Here is a 19,885-nt window from a genome sequence, read left to right on the forward strand (position 1 = left end):
TTAGAAAGGCCACGCTGGCAACAGCAGCTCGCTTGATCGATAGTTTCCCTGTGTGGCTCAAATGATGCATGACTTGCTGGCTATAAGAACCATCTAAGGCTTCCTTCATGTATGCCGTATCCGCTGCTACAGTTCTGTATTTCTTTCATCACTTGCTGTTGTTATTACAGCTACATAACGCTCACTTTTCTTTCCACCTTTTCGCCATTTCACTTCCGCTCGTCCTTACCATAACCAATTCGTTTGGAACAGAACGCCCGCCAGCCTGCCCCCTGCCTGCCTGCCTGCCTGTCCGCTTAGACGCACAAGCCCCTGTATGATTATAAAGACCTAACATCGTCGCATTATTACCAAAAGCTCCCCATGTACTTTTCGCTAGAGAATCCAATACAGTTGTGTGCTAGGTATTATTATCGGAACAAGTAAGTAGTGCCCTTCAGTTCTTCTAATTCTAATCCAGCTTTCTTCTCATTAGCAAACATTCTTTCGAATTGCGCATCTGATCTTCATATGACCATAAAGAGTTGATAGCGGAAGTTCCGTGCATTAGAGTAGTCTATAAGGAAAAAAAATACCGGAATAGTCGCACTGTATGACTACCTAAAGGCTCTACGAAACCGATTTTTAACTGTAAAAAAGGTGATCTTTATATATATTTGGCATACCCAATTGCCATGTGAAAGAACAGAAATCAGTGTTTACTTATTTTTAACTTATATTACGTAAGTCCAACGGCTATACGAGCCATCTTTGAATGTATCGCTTTTTAATTTGACCATTTCCTTGAAAGCGGTTGCTCTAAACAAAGAACTTCAATGGACCCCTTTCGCTATCCTCCGCTCCAAGAAACGCAGTTTTTTATGCTCGTTACTTAGATTATTTTTAATCCTCACTTGCGCGAACCTGCCTAGACCTACTTCCGAATCATCGCATTACTGCTAGCGCTTTATCAGTAGATCTTCTGTGCCAACTTTTCGTGTTAGATCTAAACACCCTTACCAGTTTCAGATGCCCGATGATCGAGGGATTTCTATCCATCATATGGCAATGCGTGAGCGTGTATCATATATTAATGGAATACCAAACCCAGTGTCAACACGTGGTGATGGTTATAATTAATTCCATTGACGTGATTGAGGATGGTTGCCTAGTTAGGGTATCCCCCCCCCCCCCAACTGTCAGAACGTAAGACGAGATAAAGCGGTAGCCGAGACTGCAGTCGGTAACAGAGCTGTCGCTTATGCTGAGGAGAGATTGCGGAGTTAAGCTACTGAGAATGTACGATGGAAGCATCGCGATGGTTATTAGCGAGTTGCATGTTTCGTTACCTCAAGCAGAGGGCGTTTGAGGGCATTATAGGTTTAGCGCACATGCTAACGGAAACCTTCGTTTCGACACGAATAACTACCAAATAACATCCGCACTTTTGCCCTGACATTCTGCTCCTCGATGGCAGAACGAGAAGGTACTGGAAGACTGTCGAAGCCGTGTGTAACAGCTAATTTTGGTAATCAGCATTGATCGCGCTTCGCCGCACACTTCAGGCCACTCACGCATTGACGTATTTTTAAGGTATAGAACACATAGTAACAATAATATAATACAAGAGGAAAAAAACAAGAAAATCATGTTCGTCACTTAACTGAATCCGCTTCTATTAAATATACCGGGGCTGGAGAGTAGAACCACCCTCTCTCCCCCAACTCATTGGCAGAGTCCTGTAATTAAGTAACTTTTACGATTGCGATTCGGGCACTCATATCTGCTTTCTAACGGCTACGTTTTAACCAACTAAGACAGCCCCTGTATAGAGAACTAAAAGTTTCGGAGCTGCATTTCGGAATCCGTCGTTGAGTATTGCCTAAAGCAATAGCAGACGTAGTGTGCCAGCGCCAGAGGTGAACCGTCGATAGACAGTAGATAGACGACGATTTGTGCTATACACTATCTAGGATTAGTAGATAAACAAATTACCGTTGCACCATGACATGCCGACTATAGCTGCTGATTAACTGATCTGACAGACGGGGCGTATATGGCTTTGATTAGTGCTTTCAGGACTGTGGATACTATGATCGTACGTCCACATACGAGAACAAAGCACGCAGTCATGTTGGGCTGCGAAAGGCCATTTCGCGAGCGACTGCCGCGTGCCATACAATAGCTATAGGACTGTAGATGTTTTCCCCAAGCTATTGGAAACTGCGCACTTTTCTAATCATGCGTCCATAGCTCGCTGTTGAAAAACCTATGAAAGTAGACGACGTCCTCGTTTTTTTCCTCCTCGGCTTGACTGTTTTATGTGTAGAACAGGAACATACCGAAAGCCGCACATCATCTTTTGTCCCTATAGACGCGAGAACGATGCCCTTCATTATCCTTTTATCGTGTCATCGTGTCCAATTAATGGTTCGGCCAGTGTCGGTAATCCGAAAAAGGAAATTATTTCTCGAGCGTACAGACGATGTATCTGATGCAATTCTATTATTATAGCTTTTGTTGACCCTAACCCGTTATCATGTATTAGTCTGGACTGTCGTTTAACACAATATATCCACATAGGATCTTGCGAAGTAACATAGAAAAACTATAATCCTATTTACCAAGATAAATCGTCATCCGTAAAAAGCTTTTGATAGTTTTCTATTATTTTCTTTCTCTTTTTATTGGACTACAAGGAGATATGTTCAACTGAGGAAATGAGTACGGGTTATTGATGCAAAAAATGTATTCGTAACAATGTAGCTTCCTAACCGTAATGGCCACGGGCTCTGGTCCTGCTGTACGATAAAAAAATACTGAGCTCAAGTGGGGAACAATTGGAAAACACAGAACGCTTGCTTTCTGATTATCACAGCAAGAGAGGCAGGCAAACGAGTCTTATATATGTTGTATGTCTGTGGAGTTACACTAACCAGGGAACACAGAGCGTACCACCGATATGAAACGTCAACCCTGTCCTTTCAGGACAGTCTAATTTCATATTTATCAGATTTGTTAAAGGCAGGTTCTGCTTCTGACAATTATTTGATCATTTGAACGTCGTTATTTTTTCTCTGATTGATACCAGCAAAGATGTGAATGTTTCCATTTACTGTCTTCTCTTATTTTGAGTCATGTCAGCTAGGTGTTAATTAGTTCCATTTATGTACTTACTGGGTAACGTATTAAGACGTCTACTAAAATGCGGATGGATAATTGCTGAGCAACCCTGAGAGTACGTTGAGCAAGACGCCTGACCAGATTTTTACCTTCAATTCTAATCGTCATTACCACTATGGTTTATTACTGATCCTTAAATTAAACGAAGATTTTTAGCTTGAGAATTCTATTGCTTGTTGTTTATCAAGTAATAATAGAAGTGAAAAAAGCTGTATAGACTGGAAGAGTTCAACTCTGGGGGATGATATTTTTTATGCGAAAAGTATCATACCTTTTACTTCATAAAGATTTTTTTTTTCGTTTTCAGGAACATCGTTAGGTTCGTTGGAACCTATAAATACAACCATACTTCGAAAATGGTAGGATATATACAATAATTACGTTTAGATCGCTAATTCGAGGCGGATGAAAGTACTGAAGGGGAATAGTACACGCGCCTAGAATTATGGCCTGACAGGTTAGAGGTCCTGAAGAAATTGTTCGAATGACCGCGATTTGACCGCGTAGGCCGTTCAGCGATAGTCACACCTGGTGTGTTTGCTTGCGCACACTCAATAAATTGAAATTTTAACTTTTTGAATTGCGCATAACTTGTGAGTACACGTAAAATTCAGTTCCTTATCATGGAATAAATCAGCTATAACGGGGTAGAGATACAATTCATATACGTTACTTAGGGAAGCTATAAGACATATTTCAAGTAAAATCTCGGTGGACGTACAAGTATTTCTTCACACCTCTGTTATTTCTGTATGAATAACCTAAAATATTGTTTATAATTCCAGATAGCTATCTAGCCAGATTCAAAGGGTTGGGTCACTCGTTCATTCTTTGCATCCACACGGGTATCTTCTCCATCATACTGGGCAGAGTAACGTTCTTGGGTCTACTAAAGTTGTATGGTTAGCCGTGACTTGTTTCAACTATTTCAAATAAGGACACTGGAACGTGCATAGATTTCCATTAGACGTTTTAATCGTGTCGCTGTTTCACGGTGAGAAAGTGATTTCAAATCTTAATCTATCTAATCTAAATAATTACCCATAATATTGTTGAACAAAAAGAACTTTATTCGCGGGGATTATTATTTCTTTAATATTCGACTTATCTTACTTATGTACAGTGTTATCACTCCCAGTCACACGCACGCACAGCATAGAAAAATACACAGTCCACCGAGCCTCCATCTCAAGTGTAATTAGTCCAAGACGTGATCATCTGTGCCGCTTTGAGATCAAACGCGTACCTGTTTTCATTTTCTCATTTTGGTTTTTTCATTCATAATTGAGAACTCGTCATGGCTAATACCACGTTGTAGGCCCCGGGGAGTTGGCTGCTTCAACTCGTACAAACAAATACTTCGTCTGAGCACTCCTCTATCGAACGCGGCTTAAGCAATAGCCATGGTTTTCTTTTTTCGTGACAGGAAAAGGTCGACGGGTCAAAAAAAATTCCAGGAGCCGTCTTGTCCCTATATGCGCTCTGAAATAATAAAAATCATCATCATCAGCCGTATAACCAGCATCATCATTATTATCATCAACCGCCTTATAGCGATTAGTGAGCTATGGGAAAAGTACGAACGGTTCTTATCAGTTCGTTTATATCCGTTAACTGTGTCACATGTTTGGCAAACCTGGCTTTCCAGTTATCTCCAGATTTTCCTACAGTGGTCGAATCGCCAGCATTTCAAATCCCACGGACTTTTGTTGTCCTTTGTTAGCTCCGTTCGGAATTAGCGCCTCCATTGTTGACTCAGTGGTAATATTCTTAGGCGTTTGACAGCTAAAGCATAATTAACAAATTCATTGCGATCACCTTCTGACCACACCGCTCCGTTTTTCGCCAGTACGTGCACGCACGCATGTGTGTATAAACTCGGCATTGTTCCCGTACGCATCTTAGGATAGGGACAAATCTCTTTTCTGCCTTTGCATCGTTTGCTTAGTTTTCTCACCCTGCCCATTCCCTGTTTCTCCTTTTCCTTTAGCTACAAGCTCTGGTATTTTTTTTTCACGACACATTCAAGCGCTTGCTACTTATTCGTTCATCCATTTAACCCGCCTCTCTCTCACATACACTTTCATATTCTTGGGTCCTTCTTAGCGCGGTGTTTCTAAGAAAAAATTGTATCTGTATTCAGAAACCGCCGCAGCTTTCCGACCCGTGCGTATGTATATATATTTACTTGCAGGTTGTAGTGCGTCGAATCGCAAGCCAAGCTCTTCAAGACCCCTACCACTTTCGCTGTCGTTGGCCGTTTGTGACCCAGCCATCATGTGGACTCACACGTCTTCCTTTCGCTCGCTGCCCATCTCCGTGTTCGTGTGTCTGTGCCGAGGATATGGCCATTATCTTGATCCGTATATCGGTGGAGTGTGCACGTAGTCAATCAAGTTGAGGAAACATGTTAGGTGCCTTGCTATCATCTACTGCGTCGTGTTGTCCGGCATTTCTATCGTCCCGCCTTTGCTACTCAGTGAACTATACCACTTGCACCGGCTGTCCTCGACTACCTTGTTTTCCCCTAAGCTCTTCCTACTCTATGGTCCTTTGTTATAGCTGCAAACTGCTTCCGACTCTTCCTAGTCGACTAGTTAACCGGTCGGCCGGAATCGATTCATTCGCTGCACGTCAAAGTTGCTGGTACACAGCAGCGCCCTCTTTTCCATGATTTGTTGCTGGCTATGCTAGTTTGCCAGATGCTGGCGACCGACTCTGCTTGTGACACCGTGCGCGTGCTATTGTCACTGTTGCTTGTGTATTTTTCCTGCTGTATCATCGAAGAGCAAATCATACTCTGAAAGTAAGCAGACGAGCGAACCCGGCGGTCAGCTAGCGGGAGAAATGACGTGTACTTATGAGGCAAAGAAGTAACGTACAACCGACCTGAATGAACCGCTGTCAATTTGACTAGTATTTAAAAGCTGCATACGTGCTTCGCCTGGCAAATCTACCCCCCGTCAGTGCTGTATATATATATATATATGTGTGTGTGTGCGACATCGGTGCCGCACCCAGCTGGCATTGGACATAAAGTCAAGATTCGGTAGGGCGTTGGGCTGTACGGAACACCGGATCCTTGAGGCCGCGGCACGATGCACTATATGATTTATCACTCTCTTCCACCGTGCTGCTCTCTTGAATCCGCTCCTCGTTGCTTACTAGTCTACACATCTTTCTCTGTGAGGCCTATTTTTCCTCAACCGCCCTTGCTGTTCTTCAACTCCCGGTCCATTATCTCGAATGTTTGTCTGCTCACTCTCTATGTTTCTCTAGCCACTCGCACGCACATCCCTCCCATATCTTTGCTCTTCTTGCTTTTATGTTTCGTTAGATCCATAAAAGCGAAAATTGAACAGTATAAATAAAGCGCCGTGTAGACTTCGAAACAAATCGGCACAGTAATACACGACATATATATGTCGGCTGTAATCTTCAGCATCTCAGCGAAGGCTACTGATGCTGTGGCTTTTGCTACTGCGACCGCTACTATAGGTGATGGCATTATTGTTATGATTTCTTATTTGCCGAGTTAGTTGTTACTTTCTTTTCTCTGTATCTCCCGCCCGCCTCTGTTGTTTCAGCCGCCACAGCTTCGCAACTGGCAGTGCTGCTTTCTCATTCGTTTTTGCGACTATTGCTGCGTATATACATGGGATCACAAAAAAAGTCGATAAACATCCCGACAACCCATAATGCTCACCACTCGGCGATTACTTTACCAAGACAGACCAAAATGTGTGTGGCTATGTGGTTAACACTGAAATTGGCTTGCGAATGGGGCGTGGCTAGGTTAAGGGTTTATCAAGCTCTGGAGGGCATCGCAGAGAATAGAGGAAATAGGAGCATGGTCGAGCCACCTTGCGTTTTCTGAGCTGGGTTATAGTTAGTCATAATAGGTACATGAAGATGGGTGTTTCAGCAGTAGGGCCTGGATGGAACCAGCCGCTTTGTTTCCAACGAGATGTGATCTGTTTTCGGTCGGAGGAGGGTTTCAGGGAAGGCTAGACGCTGTTGAGCTTAAGTTGTCCGCACGGATGGCAAACTCCTCGCATACTGCATCTCCAATGGTTCCAGTGGAACGCGGCACCCAGGAGTCAAAATAGGAAAGTAATGCTGCGATGCGGAAAGTCAGCCCCACACCATGACGCGAACCTGCCTTGGGGTGCCATTTACCAGTTGACCCTGATTTAGAGTCAGCTCCTCATCGTTGCCCTGCAAGTGAGTAGCAAAAACGATTTCCGTTCATATTCGTTAGCCATTCTAAGTGTGAGAATATGATTGTAAAGCTTAAAGAATCCCTTCGGGGAGGGGGGTCACTAGCACTGATTTAAGTATCATCGGCCAGCACCAGCAAGATCTCTCAGCGTTTCTTTCCTTTCCACCGCTCCCTTTTTCCCCTCTCTGACTCTCTTGAACTGAGCCATGCAATACTCTAAGTAAAATTGCCTATTACTCAAGCCCTAAACTAGTCCCTTAGAAGAAGCCTAAGGTATTCGTAGAAGTGATGGTATGATTTGAGGATTATATTGTGGGAGGGTTGTAAATCGACCAATAGAGTACTCACTAAAGCAGGATCATTGGGTGTGTATGGTCGGAGACCTTGGTCCGCATTTTTGTCCCACAGCGCTTTTTGTGCGGCGCTTGTCTGAAAATATTAAAAAAAATGTCCGTCAGCACTAATGGCCAGCACTTGATCAATTTTAGCAAAGACAGGCGGTCCTACGGCTCGCACGTAACTAACAAACCTGCAAGCAAACCTTTGGCTACAGAAAATATCTCTGTAGTGCTATCGGTGACAACACATTACAGTTTTTCTAGTCTGCTCACGCGACAAAACGTTCGGTTATGTAAGTTCTCTTTATCTTCGATTTCTTGGAGAAAATACACGCTGTGCTTTACCAGATGAACGAGTCCCAGCGAATAGGAGAACGGGATAATGGCTTTTGTGAGACATGAGCCTGACAAGAAACGCTGTATCCTGTTGCCGCCATAATCGAAACCCCCCGCTGAAACCGATTTGCACGTGTATCGTCCTTTGCCGTATTAACTGGCCGTTCGCTAGACAGGTGTGAAACCCTGCTTTTTCTACTACCTACATTTTGCTTCCCTACACTGAAAACGGGCAGGTTAAATCTTACTCTCCGTAAGTTACACCAGCAGTACCTACATTACATACTTCGGCTTTGTTGCTATGCCCCGTCTCCTGCCTTGGCTTAAGGGAAAATTCGACAGCGCCAAGCAGCATAGCTACCACGAATCCCAGAATGACGAAGGCGAAGACTCCGAAGACTGGCGACAGTTTGAGTGGTGACGGGGTTGGGTTCGGCTTATCGTCGAGGCACCGTGCCACTCGACCATCCAGCCACTTAGCGCGAAGGTCTGCTAAGACGCCTGTGGATACATATACATGAAGCGCTCAAGCAAAACGTGCCTAAGTTTGACGTGTTTGGCGGGCGACGAATTCTAATGAGCGTCGCTAGTTAAAATTTTGTACAGTAACGTGCAACACGAGGAAGTTCATGGGCAGTTTACCTTGAATGCGCGACATTTAAATTGCACGCAGTCAGCCCTTCACCTTTGAAAAACGATGTGGGAATGGCGGCTTAGTAACTGATGCTGCTATACGACACTGCGCTTATTTAATGAACTATTAAGCGCTTAGAATATTGTACTACGAAGGGCAATAATTATTTATAAATTTAGTACTATTGCTACAACTAGTTATTGGATCGACCTTTACCTCTGACAAAACCAAATGTATGCTAGTATCCCTAAATTATATAACACTTTCGGAGTGTATTTCATTCAATAAAAATGACGTAGTTTATGTTGCTGAACAGAATACGCTTCACAAGTTACCAATCACATCTATCAACAAATAGTGTCGTTTACTTCAGATATGACCGGTGAACAAAGTTAAATAACGTATTTTGTCCGTATTCAGATAGCAGCTCTGCATGCAAAAAATAATTAAACAAAAATATAAGCAAATCTAAACGCAGCCTTTTATGCGGCAGTTTAGACATACCGGCTTCCCGAAGCCTCTCGATTGCTTGATTAAACATATCGCGATACGGAGACATTTTGGGCATCATTATCGAGTATGGTGCAAAGTTGGCTGATACGACGTAGGAACGCTTGGAACAATCATCGAGGTATGGCTCGATCTGTGAATGCAGACCCAGAAAGGCGAAGTTGGCAGACACCGCATGTACGCCATCCTCTACCGATGGAACAGCTCGTCCACGCGGGCTGCTCAGCATCCGCGAGTAGATCGTGGCGAATTCACCTGATCGAGGAGTCTAAGATGGAGAAAACAGCACCGCAATAATAAGTTTGCCAATTTAGATTGGACAGGGTCGAGCAGATTCTATGTTTTTGTTGCTAGCTAACTCTCCGTGACGCCGACAGCGTAATGCGCTGAAGTAGCCTTAGGGCAGGTTTGTTACGCTAACGGCTCTGAAGAGCCATTTAGGCACAACTGGAGTGACGTCGACCACAGGTCACTGCAAGGCACCATCTTTGCTCGTCAACGGCGTTTCCACTTAGACGAAGACAACGCCAAAATACGGCAAGCTTGGCGTAAGTAGTTTATCGCTTATGGAGTGGAGCCATCATCTCTCTGGTCTCGTAAGTTGCTTTCAGGAAAATTCCGCGTCCACGACAGGCGCCTAGACTTAGAAGTCAGAAAGCACCACCACTATATAAGGTATAATATACGTTGCTTTACCGATGTTGAGATTTATACACGTGGAGCGATGCATTATATTCGCAGTCCGAATTTAGTCGTCAATAATGTTGCTGAACAGATGAAGGCGGTTGGAGACATAACCCAGTTTTTTTTTTACATCGGCGTATTACTGAAGAGCAACTCGCCCACACCCGCTACAGCATGTTATATTTCGTTTATTTAGATTAAAAAGAAATATACTGTAGACGTACCGTCTTAGTGCTTATATACAAATGTCTGTACGCTTCGGAAAAACAGACAGTGAGAAAGTGTAGCACCGGGACTCATTTTCGGCAAAGGTTTGTTAAGGAGGATGGAATACCGATGACGGCGGAAAGTCTATAGCCCGATAGAGGAATCCTTAGCAAAAAGTAATAGTTGAACATCTAGTATAACATCGCTAATTCACGCCATATAGTTCTTCGGTAAAACGTATCAGAACAGAAAAAATGAAAGAAGAATGATAGTATTTTAACCAAAGGAAACCATTCGTTGAGGCATGCATTTTATATGTAGATATGGATTCATACATCGATTGGTAACGAATTTTATAAAGGGAGACAGCTTAGATGGCAGCATATGACTCTAACGGCAGGTTGCAGCATCGGACTTAGGATTTTTTCCTTACGCTTTGTTTTTAAGGCTGTTTCTAAATAAATACAGATATTCCAGCTATTATTTTATATGTGCTAGAGGTTACCGTTGATGGACATGGCTATATGGCCTAACCACTTTCCAATGCGATTACAGCTAAAATTTAACTCCTAAGCTGTAAAAAAAAAAAGCCCGTTTCAAATATTTGCTTTGCAAATGCACGAATGTCTCCTTGATAACGCGAGTCAATGAATCGGTGTGATCAGGCTGTTGCTTAATAACTCTCCACACAGTTACCTAATGTGAAGTTCCTTTAGGAATTTTTATTGGAAGTAGATCAGACAATCAACATTAGCAGCTTGTTATGACTGTGGACTATCCCGCCGTTTTAGAGTAAGGAACAGTTGTGATTATGTCTTGTAGATTTTCTAGAGTAGAAAACATTATGGTAAAAAAATCGATTTTATACCTAAAATATAAATCACTTCTTTGTACTCTGGGCTGTCACTTTGATAACAGTTGCTTTGATTTTTAGATTTAATACAAAATGCATGAAATTGGATTAAGATCGTCGATGTCCGTCCTAGAAGTAAACGTTTTATTTTGACGAGGAAGCGACCCATATATTTATACGTTGCGTGCCCACGGACGGCCTACCAATTGCATCAAAGTATCGCCTGCGCATTTAAAACAGTTATGTTGAAGCCCGTTGCAAAGAAGCCCTCAGAGTCGGCTGCGGATATTTCATACAAACACGATAATTGATTAACGAGATTAGACGTCTGCTGCAGAGCAACGAGATAACTAAAGCGCGGTCGTGAAATTATTTTTTTTTTTTGTATAAAGTTGAAGCATGTCAGCACCATTAGCTCTCAATGAAAGTACTATTGAACAAAGTTACTTAAATAATTAAATAATTTGTCTCAGACATGCTAGTAGGAAAGCTGCAACAAGTATAATTAGAACGGGTTGGCCGGATAATAATGTCGTAGGGTAACGGAAACGTGTCCTGAACATTACACCCGACCTAGATTCAAATGGAAATAGTGACAGACTTCTACGGACGGTTCGGTGCATGCATCTGTAGTGGCTGAAAGTGTTGTGATGTACAATGTATTTGCTATTAGATAGGTCGATTAAAGGCTACTATCAATCCCTGACCTAGTTTAGACACATATACGTCATTGTAAGTTGCTAAATAGCCTAATACATAGATGAGCATTCGTACACCTTAAAACAGAATTCACAAAAGAGATGAACATACTGATAATGACATTTATCTATACAGGTGCTTGATTGCTGCCTCTTTAGAGACACTTAAAGTCGAGAAACTAAATTGAAGCAAATGACTTAAAGGCAGGCGAGTGTTTCAGTTACCACTTACCTTAAGAACTTTACCAGGAACAACGTCTCTGACGTAGCCGATGTCAACAGTACCGCTTGCCGCATCCTTTGTACGTTACAAACGTGCACAGCCCATCGAGTACATTAGCCCGTTAGAAAACGATTACGCAGACGTATCGTAACGCTACTATTGATAAATTAACGTTCTCTGCTTGCTGTCAAAGATAAAAATCCTACTCACCATTTTTAGTCTCATAAGTAAAACGAGTAGAACTATAGTAATAGACATGATTATTTTTATGGTAATCTTTTAGCTGCAGTGTAAAAAGCAATCCAGTTTTGATGTATAGTTTACGCTGAATCGCTAGGTAGTTTTACCTGGACAAATTTCCTCATAGTGAACACATCGGGCCCATAGCCGAAGACAACAGTCTGCACGATCGCCACAAATGCGGATACATAAAGAACGGTAACCATTGCCAAAAAAAACCACCAGAATAAAAGTAGTAAGCGTGATGCGCGGCACCTGAAAAACGGAGCAAGTACAATGATCAAAATAATTATATTCCTTCATACATACACGCATATAATCACTGACCCAACAAGCGGATATCAGCAGTTGCTTCCAATACTGCATTGTAAATACCGCTACGTCTAGTTAAAATCAGATAACAGGTTATTCGAGACACTGACCTTGGTCACGCATAACAAACCTAATTATCACGGAAGTTATATCATCTAGTTGTTATCCTTGAATAAACTTAATCAACTAATACGCTCTTCTGATACTGAAGGTCATGCGAGTCTACATGCGACCTTAGGTTGCAGATATTAACGCCTGTTACACGATGGTATGGGATAAGCCTAGGCGAATTATACACCTAGTGAATTACACTCATAACTGTGTTAATTCTAACACTTTTTAACGATACTTGTTCTACAAGCGTGTCGTAAGCAATTTTTTTTCTGCTATCCATTCTATATGGGTGAACTTTTAAAAAATTCTTCCCCTCTCGCCCTATCAGAACCTGCCGAAGGATCAGGGAACAGTGAAGTAACTTCGCCTGAATACCCTCTTCATCGAGGCGGTGGCAGTAGTCAGACAGCTCTGCCTGAATAAACCTGCTTGGCTTGCGTTAGAGTTATTCAGCAAACCCTAATAAAAAACGAGAGGCAGGTCGTAGTACGCGGCATGCTCTGTCCCGGCTAATGCTATCACTGCTTGCATACGCATCTATGCTATCCTGCTGGTAAATCTTTTAATCCACATATCTAACAGGCGTATGAGTCCTTTGTTATTAGCTTCCACGTCTAGTCCGTCGTTGTTTTCGCCACCTAATTAACAGGCCTATTGCTTGTACCTAGTGCTCGGCCAGTCGCCGGCAGTAAAAAAGAATGTAGGTAGTTAAAGAACGCCATTAGTCTTTCGAGGTATTCACGGTGTCGATATCGCGAAATTCTGCCATTAGTATCTTCTCGCTGAAGTTTTACGCAGGCGTTTGATGTTCAAGCCTCACATTAGGATTACCACACACACAGGATTAAAGGGTGGTGCATAAAATTATATATTAAAGTCAAATCTTTATTGGTCCCTTTCATACATTTAGCTGTTGTAGGATAAATGTATACGCAGGATTCCTTTCAAAACCACTATCATAATTCAACCGTCCGACAGTAACCCGTTTTCAGCTAATTTTTAAACGTTTACTTTGCAGATACGCAAAATCAGCTTATTGATACGAGATTATGGGCCATGTGACCAAACCGAGTTACAATCAGCTCAAAGACGAACATTTAATCAATTATAAATGCGTCAAAATCAATTATAAAAAAAAAAATCATTATGCGTCAAAAATTACTGATAAGGCAAAATCTCACTACTTTAGTATTAAATACAAACGTTAATGCGATGATCTAGGTGACGAAAAATAGTTTCGCTTTATAGAGCAACAATGCTTCACAGTTCAAATGAAATCTATAAAACTTATTTACTTCTAACTTACCTTAACGCCTGAATTTATGGCACTACTTCCCCCAAATACACGATGCTTTACGTAGACAATCGAAAATAATTTAAACATAAAGTGGACAAGGTGGCAAGGGTTACAACGATGTAAGGTAAATCCAGAATTTTACATCTTCGCTTCTGATGCAACTACACGTGATCTTAAAAAAAATGCCCTGTAATTATCCGTAAGTTATAGGTATCTAAAATGCTATTATAGTGACAGGTGATAGGATTATATAAACCTAAAAAAACTAGAGTCGTCTAATGCATTATGCCTCTTCGTATTCCAAAGGTGTCAGGCTAAGACGTATAGCAGCATAAACAACAAAAGAGACCTCTTGGTATTTATAGTACTGAGGTAGCAGCAAAGGAACTATTGTCAGTTCAAATTTGGCGCTACGTAACTACAAAGTGACATCTTCCCAGGCAGCTGATCTAAACTCTCGACAAATTTGAAAATACCTATCCTATTGGATCTGACGTGTAGTAAAGTAATGGCTTCTTTTTAGTTAGTTTATAGGCAAGTTCATTTTCTTAGATGTTCTAGTCTGCAGTAACTTTTTCAAATCGCACAACATTATGCTCAGTAAGTTCAGGTACATATTGTTTTTGTAAGCAATATTGCATTATAAGGGGTTGCAAAGGTCTAGGAGTATGTAAAATGTCATTGAGCTATGTGCTCTATTGCCCTAATTAATTACGTGGTATCTTGGCTTCAACAAGCTCACAAAAAGCCATATATTATATTTGATTTGTATCTAAATGTGTTAGTAATTGCTTGTCAGAATTACGGGTTTAATCTACGGTTAATGTACATCGAAGTATGACTAGATTGGCTGATTTTTTTCTGAAGCGTCTCTTTCCGTTCACAGTGTCACAAACCCGTTACCGCTACTTATTTGTAACAGAAGTAAGTTGTTGTAACTATGTACAACGAGACCAGCTGAAATGGAAGCCCATGAAATAGAGTATTCTATACACTATCTATCGATTTGCTAACTTGCAGTTCCAAGAAGTAAGAGTTGTGCATAGATATATTGCCAGAAGTGTAAAACCTTATAAAGTCAATCCTATATTACAAATGTACGCGGGTCAGCTGAATAAGATATAGACGTAACTACTAGTTGAGTATGCTAGAAGACTGATAAATTGGATGTTTATATAGGTATGCAAGAGTGAAAGATGCATCTTCATATTACAACGATGCCATATGTAAATGGTTGTGTAAATCTTTGTCTCGTTTACCGTAGTTTGTTGCCACCTCTAGCCCTTATCTCGATCAGCGCTTGCTTCTCGTACGTTTTCAGGTTAGCAACTTGAAATACCCTAGGCAAACATAGGTGTCTTGAAGTTTTCGAAGTAGTAGGTCTGTTATCGAAACCGAGGATCGACATCAGTCCCTAAGTGTTATTTTGGCTCGCCCGATCCGAATAACATGTATGTGCTTTATTTACACATGTATTCCTTAGTTGGTTAGAAAACAGACTAAGATTATAGTAAAACTATTAAGTAAAACCAGAGCCCCTCGGGACACTATAGTACATGATTATATCGGTAAATCCTCGGGAGTTCGCTATCACTGTCATCGCTTGGCGCAGTCGATATTTATTATTGGTAGACATCGAAGCAAGCAGGGCCAAACGACAAGAAGGGATGGATGCTATACACAAGGGAACCACCGATTAAGCTCACATCATTTTCTCGACCTTCACGTCTGCGGCCTGGAGAGGCTCTTTAACCAATTTCTACCCCTCTCTTAATACGCCTATCTAGACGAAGCTGAATAGCCTGCCGGCGCTTTCTGCAGTACGACAGATCCATCAGGCCAATAGCCCCTGGCATGTCCCCAACTCGTAAGTTCTTATATCCCCACTGAATTGCAGCAGCAAAACAAATCAAACTTTCCTTGTAGATGATTCCAATGCGCTCGCCAGAGATGATCTCGTAGCGAAGTTAACTTAGTGCGTGATGCTCACCGAACAGTGCCATGGAAGACGAAACGCAGAAAAACTAAAAGTGGCGCTAGAGACATAGTGTCAAGAGAAAGATGGAGAGACCGGTGCAACTAAGAACGAATCGTATCAACTACACTTCTATATGGCCAACTAACACAGCGGCTACTGATACTCTATATCTTTTAGTCAGTTCTATTTGTGGTTAATGATGTTCGGTTGTGTTGGGTAATAAGGGAGATAAAGATACCAGCTGCCGGATGGCTGCATTTGCCAATGAACGGGCTGGCGTCTTCGAGGCAATAAATATTAATTCAACTAATGGGCCCCAATGGGCGCCGCGTGGAGTGTTCGCATGATGATGTGACTCTATGAAGAAGAAACGGAGCAAGGCCGCAGCAGAAAATTGGTACTGTGTAGCCGTGGGCGTGTGAGCGAGGATAGGGTGCTGAAACGGCTGTTACATGCGGCCTCATGGACAATGTGGAGTTGAGAGGATAACGGGGCCTGGCAGTAACAGCAGTTAGATCAATAGCTAGGTGCCGCGAGCACCATGCAGTGGTAGTAGGTGGCCGGTCGACTTATCTCCAAGTAGACATCCTGGCATCGGTGCGATGCAACTGGGGGGCCGGACGCCCAATTGCTCATCCGGCCGACCTGCAACTATAAAGACACTGGAGATGGCAGCAGTGGGGGCGCGCTAATTGTGACCTCGGCCATCCAACGTAGCTGAGGAGGTAGCGACGCCAGCAGAAGCAGTGGTACATTTAGAACCCTTGAAGGTTTGCTCAGCCCTAAGTTTGTCCTACAAGCTACACTCCCCTAGCCACCTGGTTAATAGTCGAGCTGTTAGCTCTACCGGGTGGTCCATACTAAACCAAGCATACAAGCGCCGGGAAGGGGGCGCCGCCAATCTGATCTGGTATTTACATAAGAGATCGCTTGCTTTGCGCGTTTCCAATGCAGTCCAGACTACAACCGCTTGGCCGGGTCGGGCGGCAGCGTCCTCATTGGATGTAACGTGGATAGAAACAACGAGGACTGGCGAAATCGCTTGGACCCGACTAGTCGAACCGCTGCCATTAGATAGTAAGGGCTAAACGTAAGAGTAGCACTGGCGCTTGCCGCTGCAGTGTGTATGCAAATAGGCCAATGTCGACCACTGCTGCTGCTGTAACTAAATCGGCGCTTTGACGGCTTAAACAAGAAGAAAGAGAGGCGAATGCTAGCTTTTAGCGGACCGTTTGTGGACGGACCAGCAGGGTCTGTTGTGCCGGACCACTACCGTCATTACGGTAACTTCGCTACCGAGAACCAGCCCCATTACGGGTACAATTGCATCGCATCCTCTGGGTGGTCTGTGCAGATCCGTGTCTACCTTTGGCCCCTCAAAGAATAGTCCTTGACCTTGGAGCTTTTTCCTACTGCTTTCTTTCATCTGTTGTAGTTTTAGCCGGCAGACACGTTAAGCACCGGGATGCTCAGATTGTTACTCCCAGCCAGCCCCGAAACCAGCAATATTTCTCGCCCAGCAAAAATGTCATCGTGAAAGCAGGAAGGAAGCACATCTCGCTGAAAATTCTAACCGCTTAAGCACTCTGAAAACATGATCACGACGGATTTTAAGTGAACGATTACCATTACAGAACAGGTACCTTTAAGTGCAGTCAATTCCTGCAGACGTTCTATGTGCTCCGAGATTACAATCTGGTTTACTAGGAAGCCTAGCTTCGCTTGAAATTGTATTATGATTAAAGCGGCAGTGAGCGAAAGAGGTGATCCACAACAGGAATTGCGTGGCAGGAACGATGGGCGTTAGCTGGGTATGTACCAGATTTCATCAATATGGGTTTTGTTCGCTCGGCATTATAAACGCTTCTTAAGTTTTCCAATATATCATGATAGTAACAAAAATAATTATTATCATTATGATTACGAGGTAACAGTAATAGTAATAATAAAACATTGTTAGCTTGATTACGACGTGTTCTTTTATATGTCGTTCTGTTACCGATAAAATATGCATAGAGTAGGCATAATTTGTCTGCAGCTGGTTCTGGGAAATGGATTACAACAATTCTTCGCCTATATAAAAATGGAATGACTGGCTTTAGGCAGGTTTGAAATATATGCATACATCAATGTATGCGATGCACGCCAAAAAACGCTGTGTTTTTTTTACAAACCTGCCCTCGGGGCCGGGAGAGCGGCACAGGAATGAGCCAGCCGAAAGCCATAACGTACGACCAAAGCTGTCAGCTTCTTCCTGGGGTGACACGAGTCGATTGAGGAGATAGGCAAGCAATACAAATGTGAAGAACACACCTAGTATGCATAGCCACAATTGCCAAGAAAAGATAGTTATGAAGCATATCGAAAGCGATGGTCGACCTGCAATCAACAGAGGATCAATTGAAAACATGTTAACTCAACTATGTAGCTTACCGTCTTCAACTTACCTCTTCGTACCCCATACGTCCGAAGTGGACGTACAGCTTGCTACGTTTTAGGCTGTTCAGTATTGCTAGCCAGCTAACGGATACTATGGACAGCGTTAAGATTGCAAACTAGAATAAAACGGTTCTACGTGTAATCAGAAAAGTTGGAAATATATGGGATTCTGTCACAAATCATACTTGCAAAAACTCTCATTTAGCTCTACATTAAACAGAATAAATGTATAATTGAAATGCTGCATATTCCTATTAGAATTATTCTGTTATTATGAGTGTCTTTTTCCATCGGCTTGTGCTTTCATTGATACAATACGATCATTAAGACAATTCCAAGAGACTTTAGTGTTCCGCCTCAACTTTAACTCGTACGTACAAGGGCTACATTTTTAATTATGGACGCGTATGTCACGAAGGGTCAAATATAAGGTAGCTAGTTCGAAATAATTTCTCGGTATCCGGAAATATCCGTTGAAAACAAATCCGGAAATGAGATACGATGGACCCTTTATCTGTCTGCGACAAACTCCAAGAATTTTAATCATAGTTTAACGACTGCATATATGATAACAGGAAAAATGTGAAGTTAAGCATGATGACAGAAGACATTATAATAACACCGTGCATCATGTGTTATTGTGGGGAAATGTTCAAGGGCTCAAACGTCCTACTCTACCAGCCTGTTTTAGTTACTTAAAAACACTGAAGTCCATCACCATAGGCGTTACCCATTATTATACAATAAATTCGCTTTTATTGTACTCGTAAAATCATTACACAGATTTACTAAATCAACTAAGCTTCTAGACTGTGCTCAAACATATATCATTTAATTTAAAAGTGGGCATCATCATAGAAAGCTTTATTTCGCCGTTCGACATTAGAGTCACTCGGAATTTATTGACTATTCAGTATAATCGATGAACAGACGCAAATTCTGTACGCTTTCCCGCATTAGTTGGACATCTCGCTTAAACAAAAAAAAAAAAAAAAAGTAAAAAAATTCTTCTGTAACAAAACGCGGCCAATACTCGAAATAGAAGTGGTGTCTATTGGTATTAGTATCCTCACAGAGCTGTTGGTTCGAGTACAGAGCCTCATAGTTGCTGTCAGCAATTATCAGCGATCAGTCGAGCTCAGATGCCACAAGGAGTAGTTCGCCCACTATCTGCCTTAGTTTGCGATGATTGCCGCTTTTTCTTAAGAACTTTGTGTGGCACAAACGTCCACGTTATGTGGAACAGTGCGCAAGCGGCCCTGCCACATGAACTTACGCAAATCCTGACCAGCCAGTCTGTGATTTCGGAGTCTCAGAGGTACGTCAAGCATATTTCATGGGAGGCTGTAAAAACAGCAAATTTGATCAAAGGGTTGTACATTGTATGTACAATGAACTTTATGATTTACTAAGCTTTTATTTTTGAGACGTGAGTTTTGAGCGTTCTTGTCTACAGCTAAAACCATATATATATATATATATATATATATATATATATATATATATATATAATTAAAATTTGTAACTGGTAGGTGATAACTTTTTGGTCCTGAGTTAAAAAACTTTTCACCATAAATTCGTGTACCGGGTCCTCTGGTGTTGAGCTCTGGTGAACGTAATACTACGGAGTGAATGTGT

The 19,885-nt window shown here is 42.2% G+C and overlaps 1 protein-coding gene and 1 long non-coding RNA gene across 8 annotated transcripts in view; one reads left to right on the forward strand and one right to left on the reverse strand.

The window, feature by feature from the left end:
• Nucleotides 1–306: 306 nt before the first annotated feature.
• LOC147758416 (uncharacterized) lies at nucleotides 307–17,983 on the forward strand. Of its 2 annotated transcripts, none has more exons than XR_015319543.1 (3): nucleotides 307–422; nucleotides 3,470–7,386; nucleotides 13,552–17,983. It is a non-coding gene; the product is annotated as an uncharacterized LOC147758416 (long non-coding RNA). The 2 variants fall into 2 exon arrangements; XR_015319542.1 differs by lacking the exon at nucleotides 13,552–17,983 and adding an exon at nucleotides 8,047–12,611.
• The window catches only part of LOC111251000 (glutamate receptor 4-like), a 71,580-nt gene continuing 55,906 nt past the window's right edge, over nucleotides 4,212–19,885 (reverse strand). For 5 of the 6 annotated variants that reach the window (XM_022807155.2, XM_086978072.1, XM_022807338.2 and 2 more), the window contains exons 10-16: nucleotides 17,983–18,187; nucleotides 12,215–12,362; nucleotides 11,877–11,942; nucleotides 9,197–9,470; nucleotides 8,336–8,559; nucleotides 7,733–7,813; nucleotides 4,212–7,380 (exon numbers count right to left, since the gene is read on the reverse strand). In XM_022807155.2, the coding sequence (XP_022662890.1) occupies nucleotides 7,297–7,380; nucleotides 7,733–7,813; nucleotides 8,336–8,559; nucleotides 9,197–9,470; nucleotides 11,877–11,942; nucleotides 12,215–12,362; nucleotides 17,983–18,187 (1,082 nt within the window). In that variant the 3' untranslated portion in view covers nucleotides 4,212–7,296. The remainder of the gene's footprint in view (nucleotides 7,381–7,732; nucleotides 7,814–8,335; nucleotides 8,560–9,196; nucleotides 9,471–11,876; nucleotides 11,943–12,214; nucleotides 12,363–17,982; nucleotides 18,188–19,885) is intronic. The other variant, XM_022807244.2, reaches the window with a different exon arrangement.

The sequence above is a fragment of the Varroa destructor genome, unplaced genomic scaffold, assembly GCF_002443255.2.
Source record: "Varroa destructor unplaced genomic scaffold, Vdes_3.0 BEIS01000001.1, whole genome shotgun sequence".
NCBI classification, from domain to species: Eukaryota; Metazoa; Arthropoda; class Arachnida; order Mesostigmata; family Varroidae; genus Varroa; species Varroa destructor.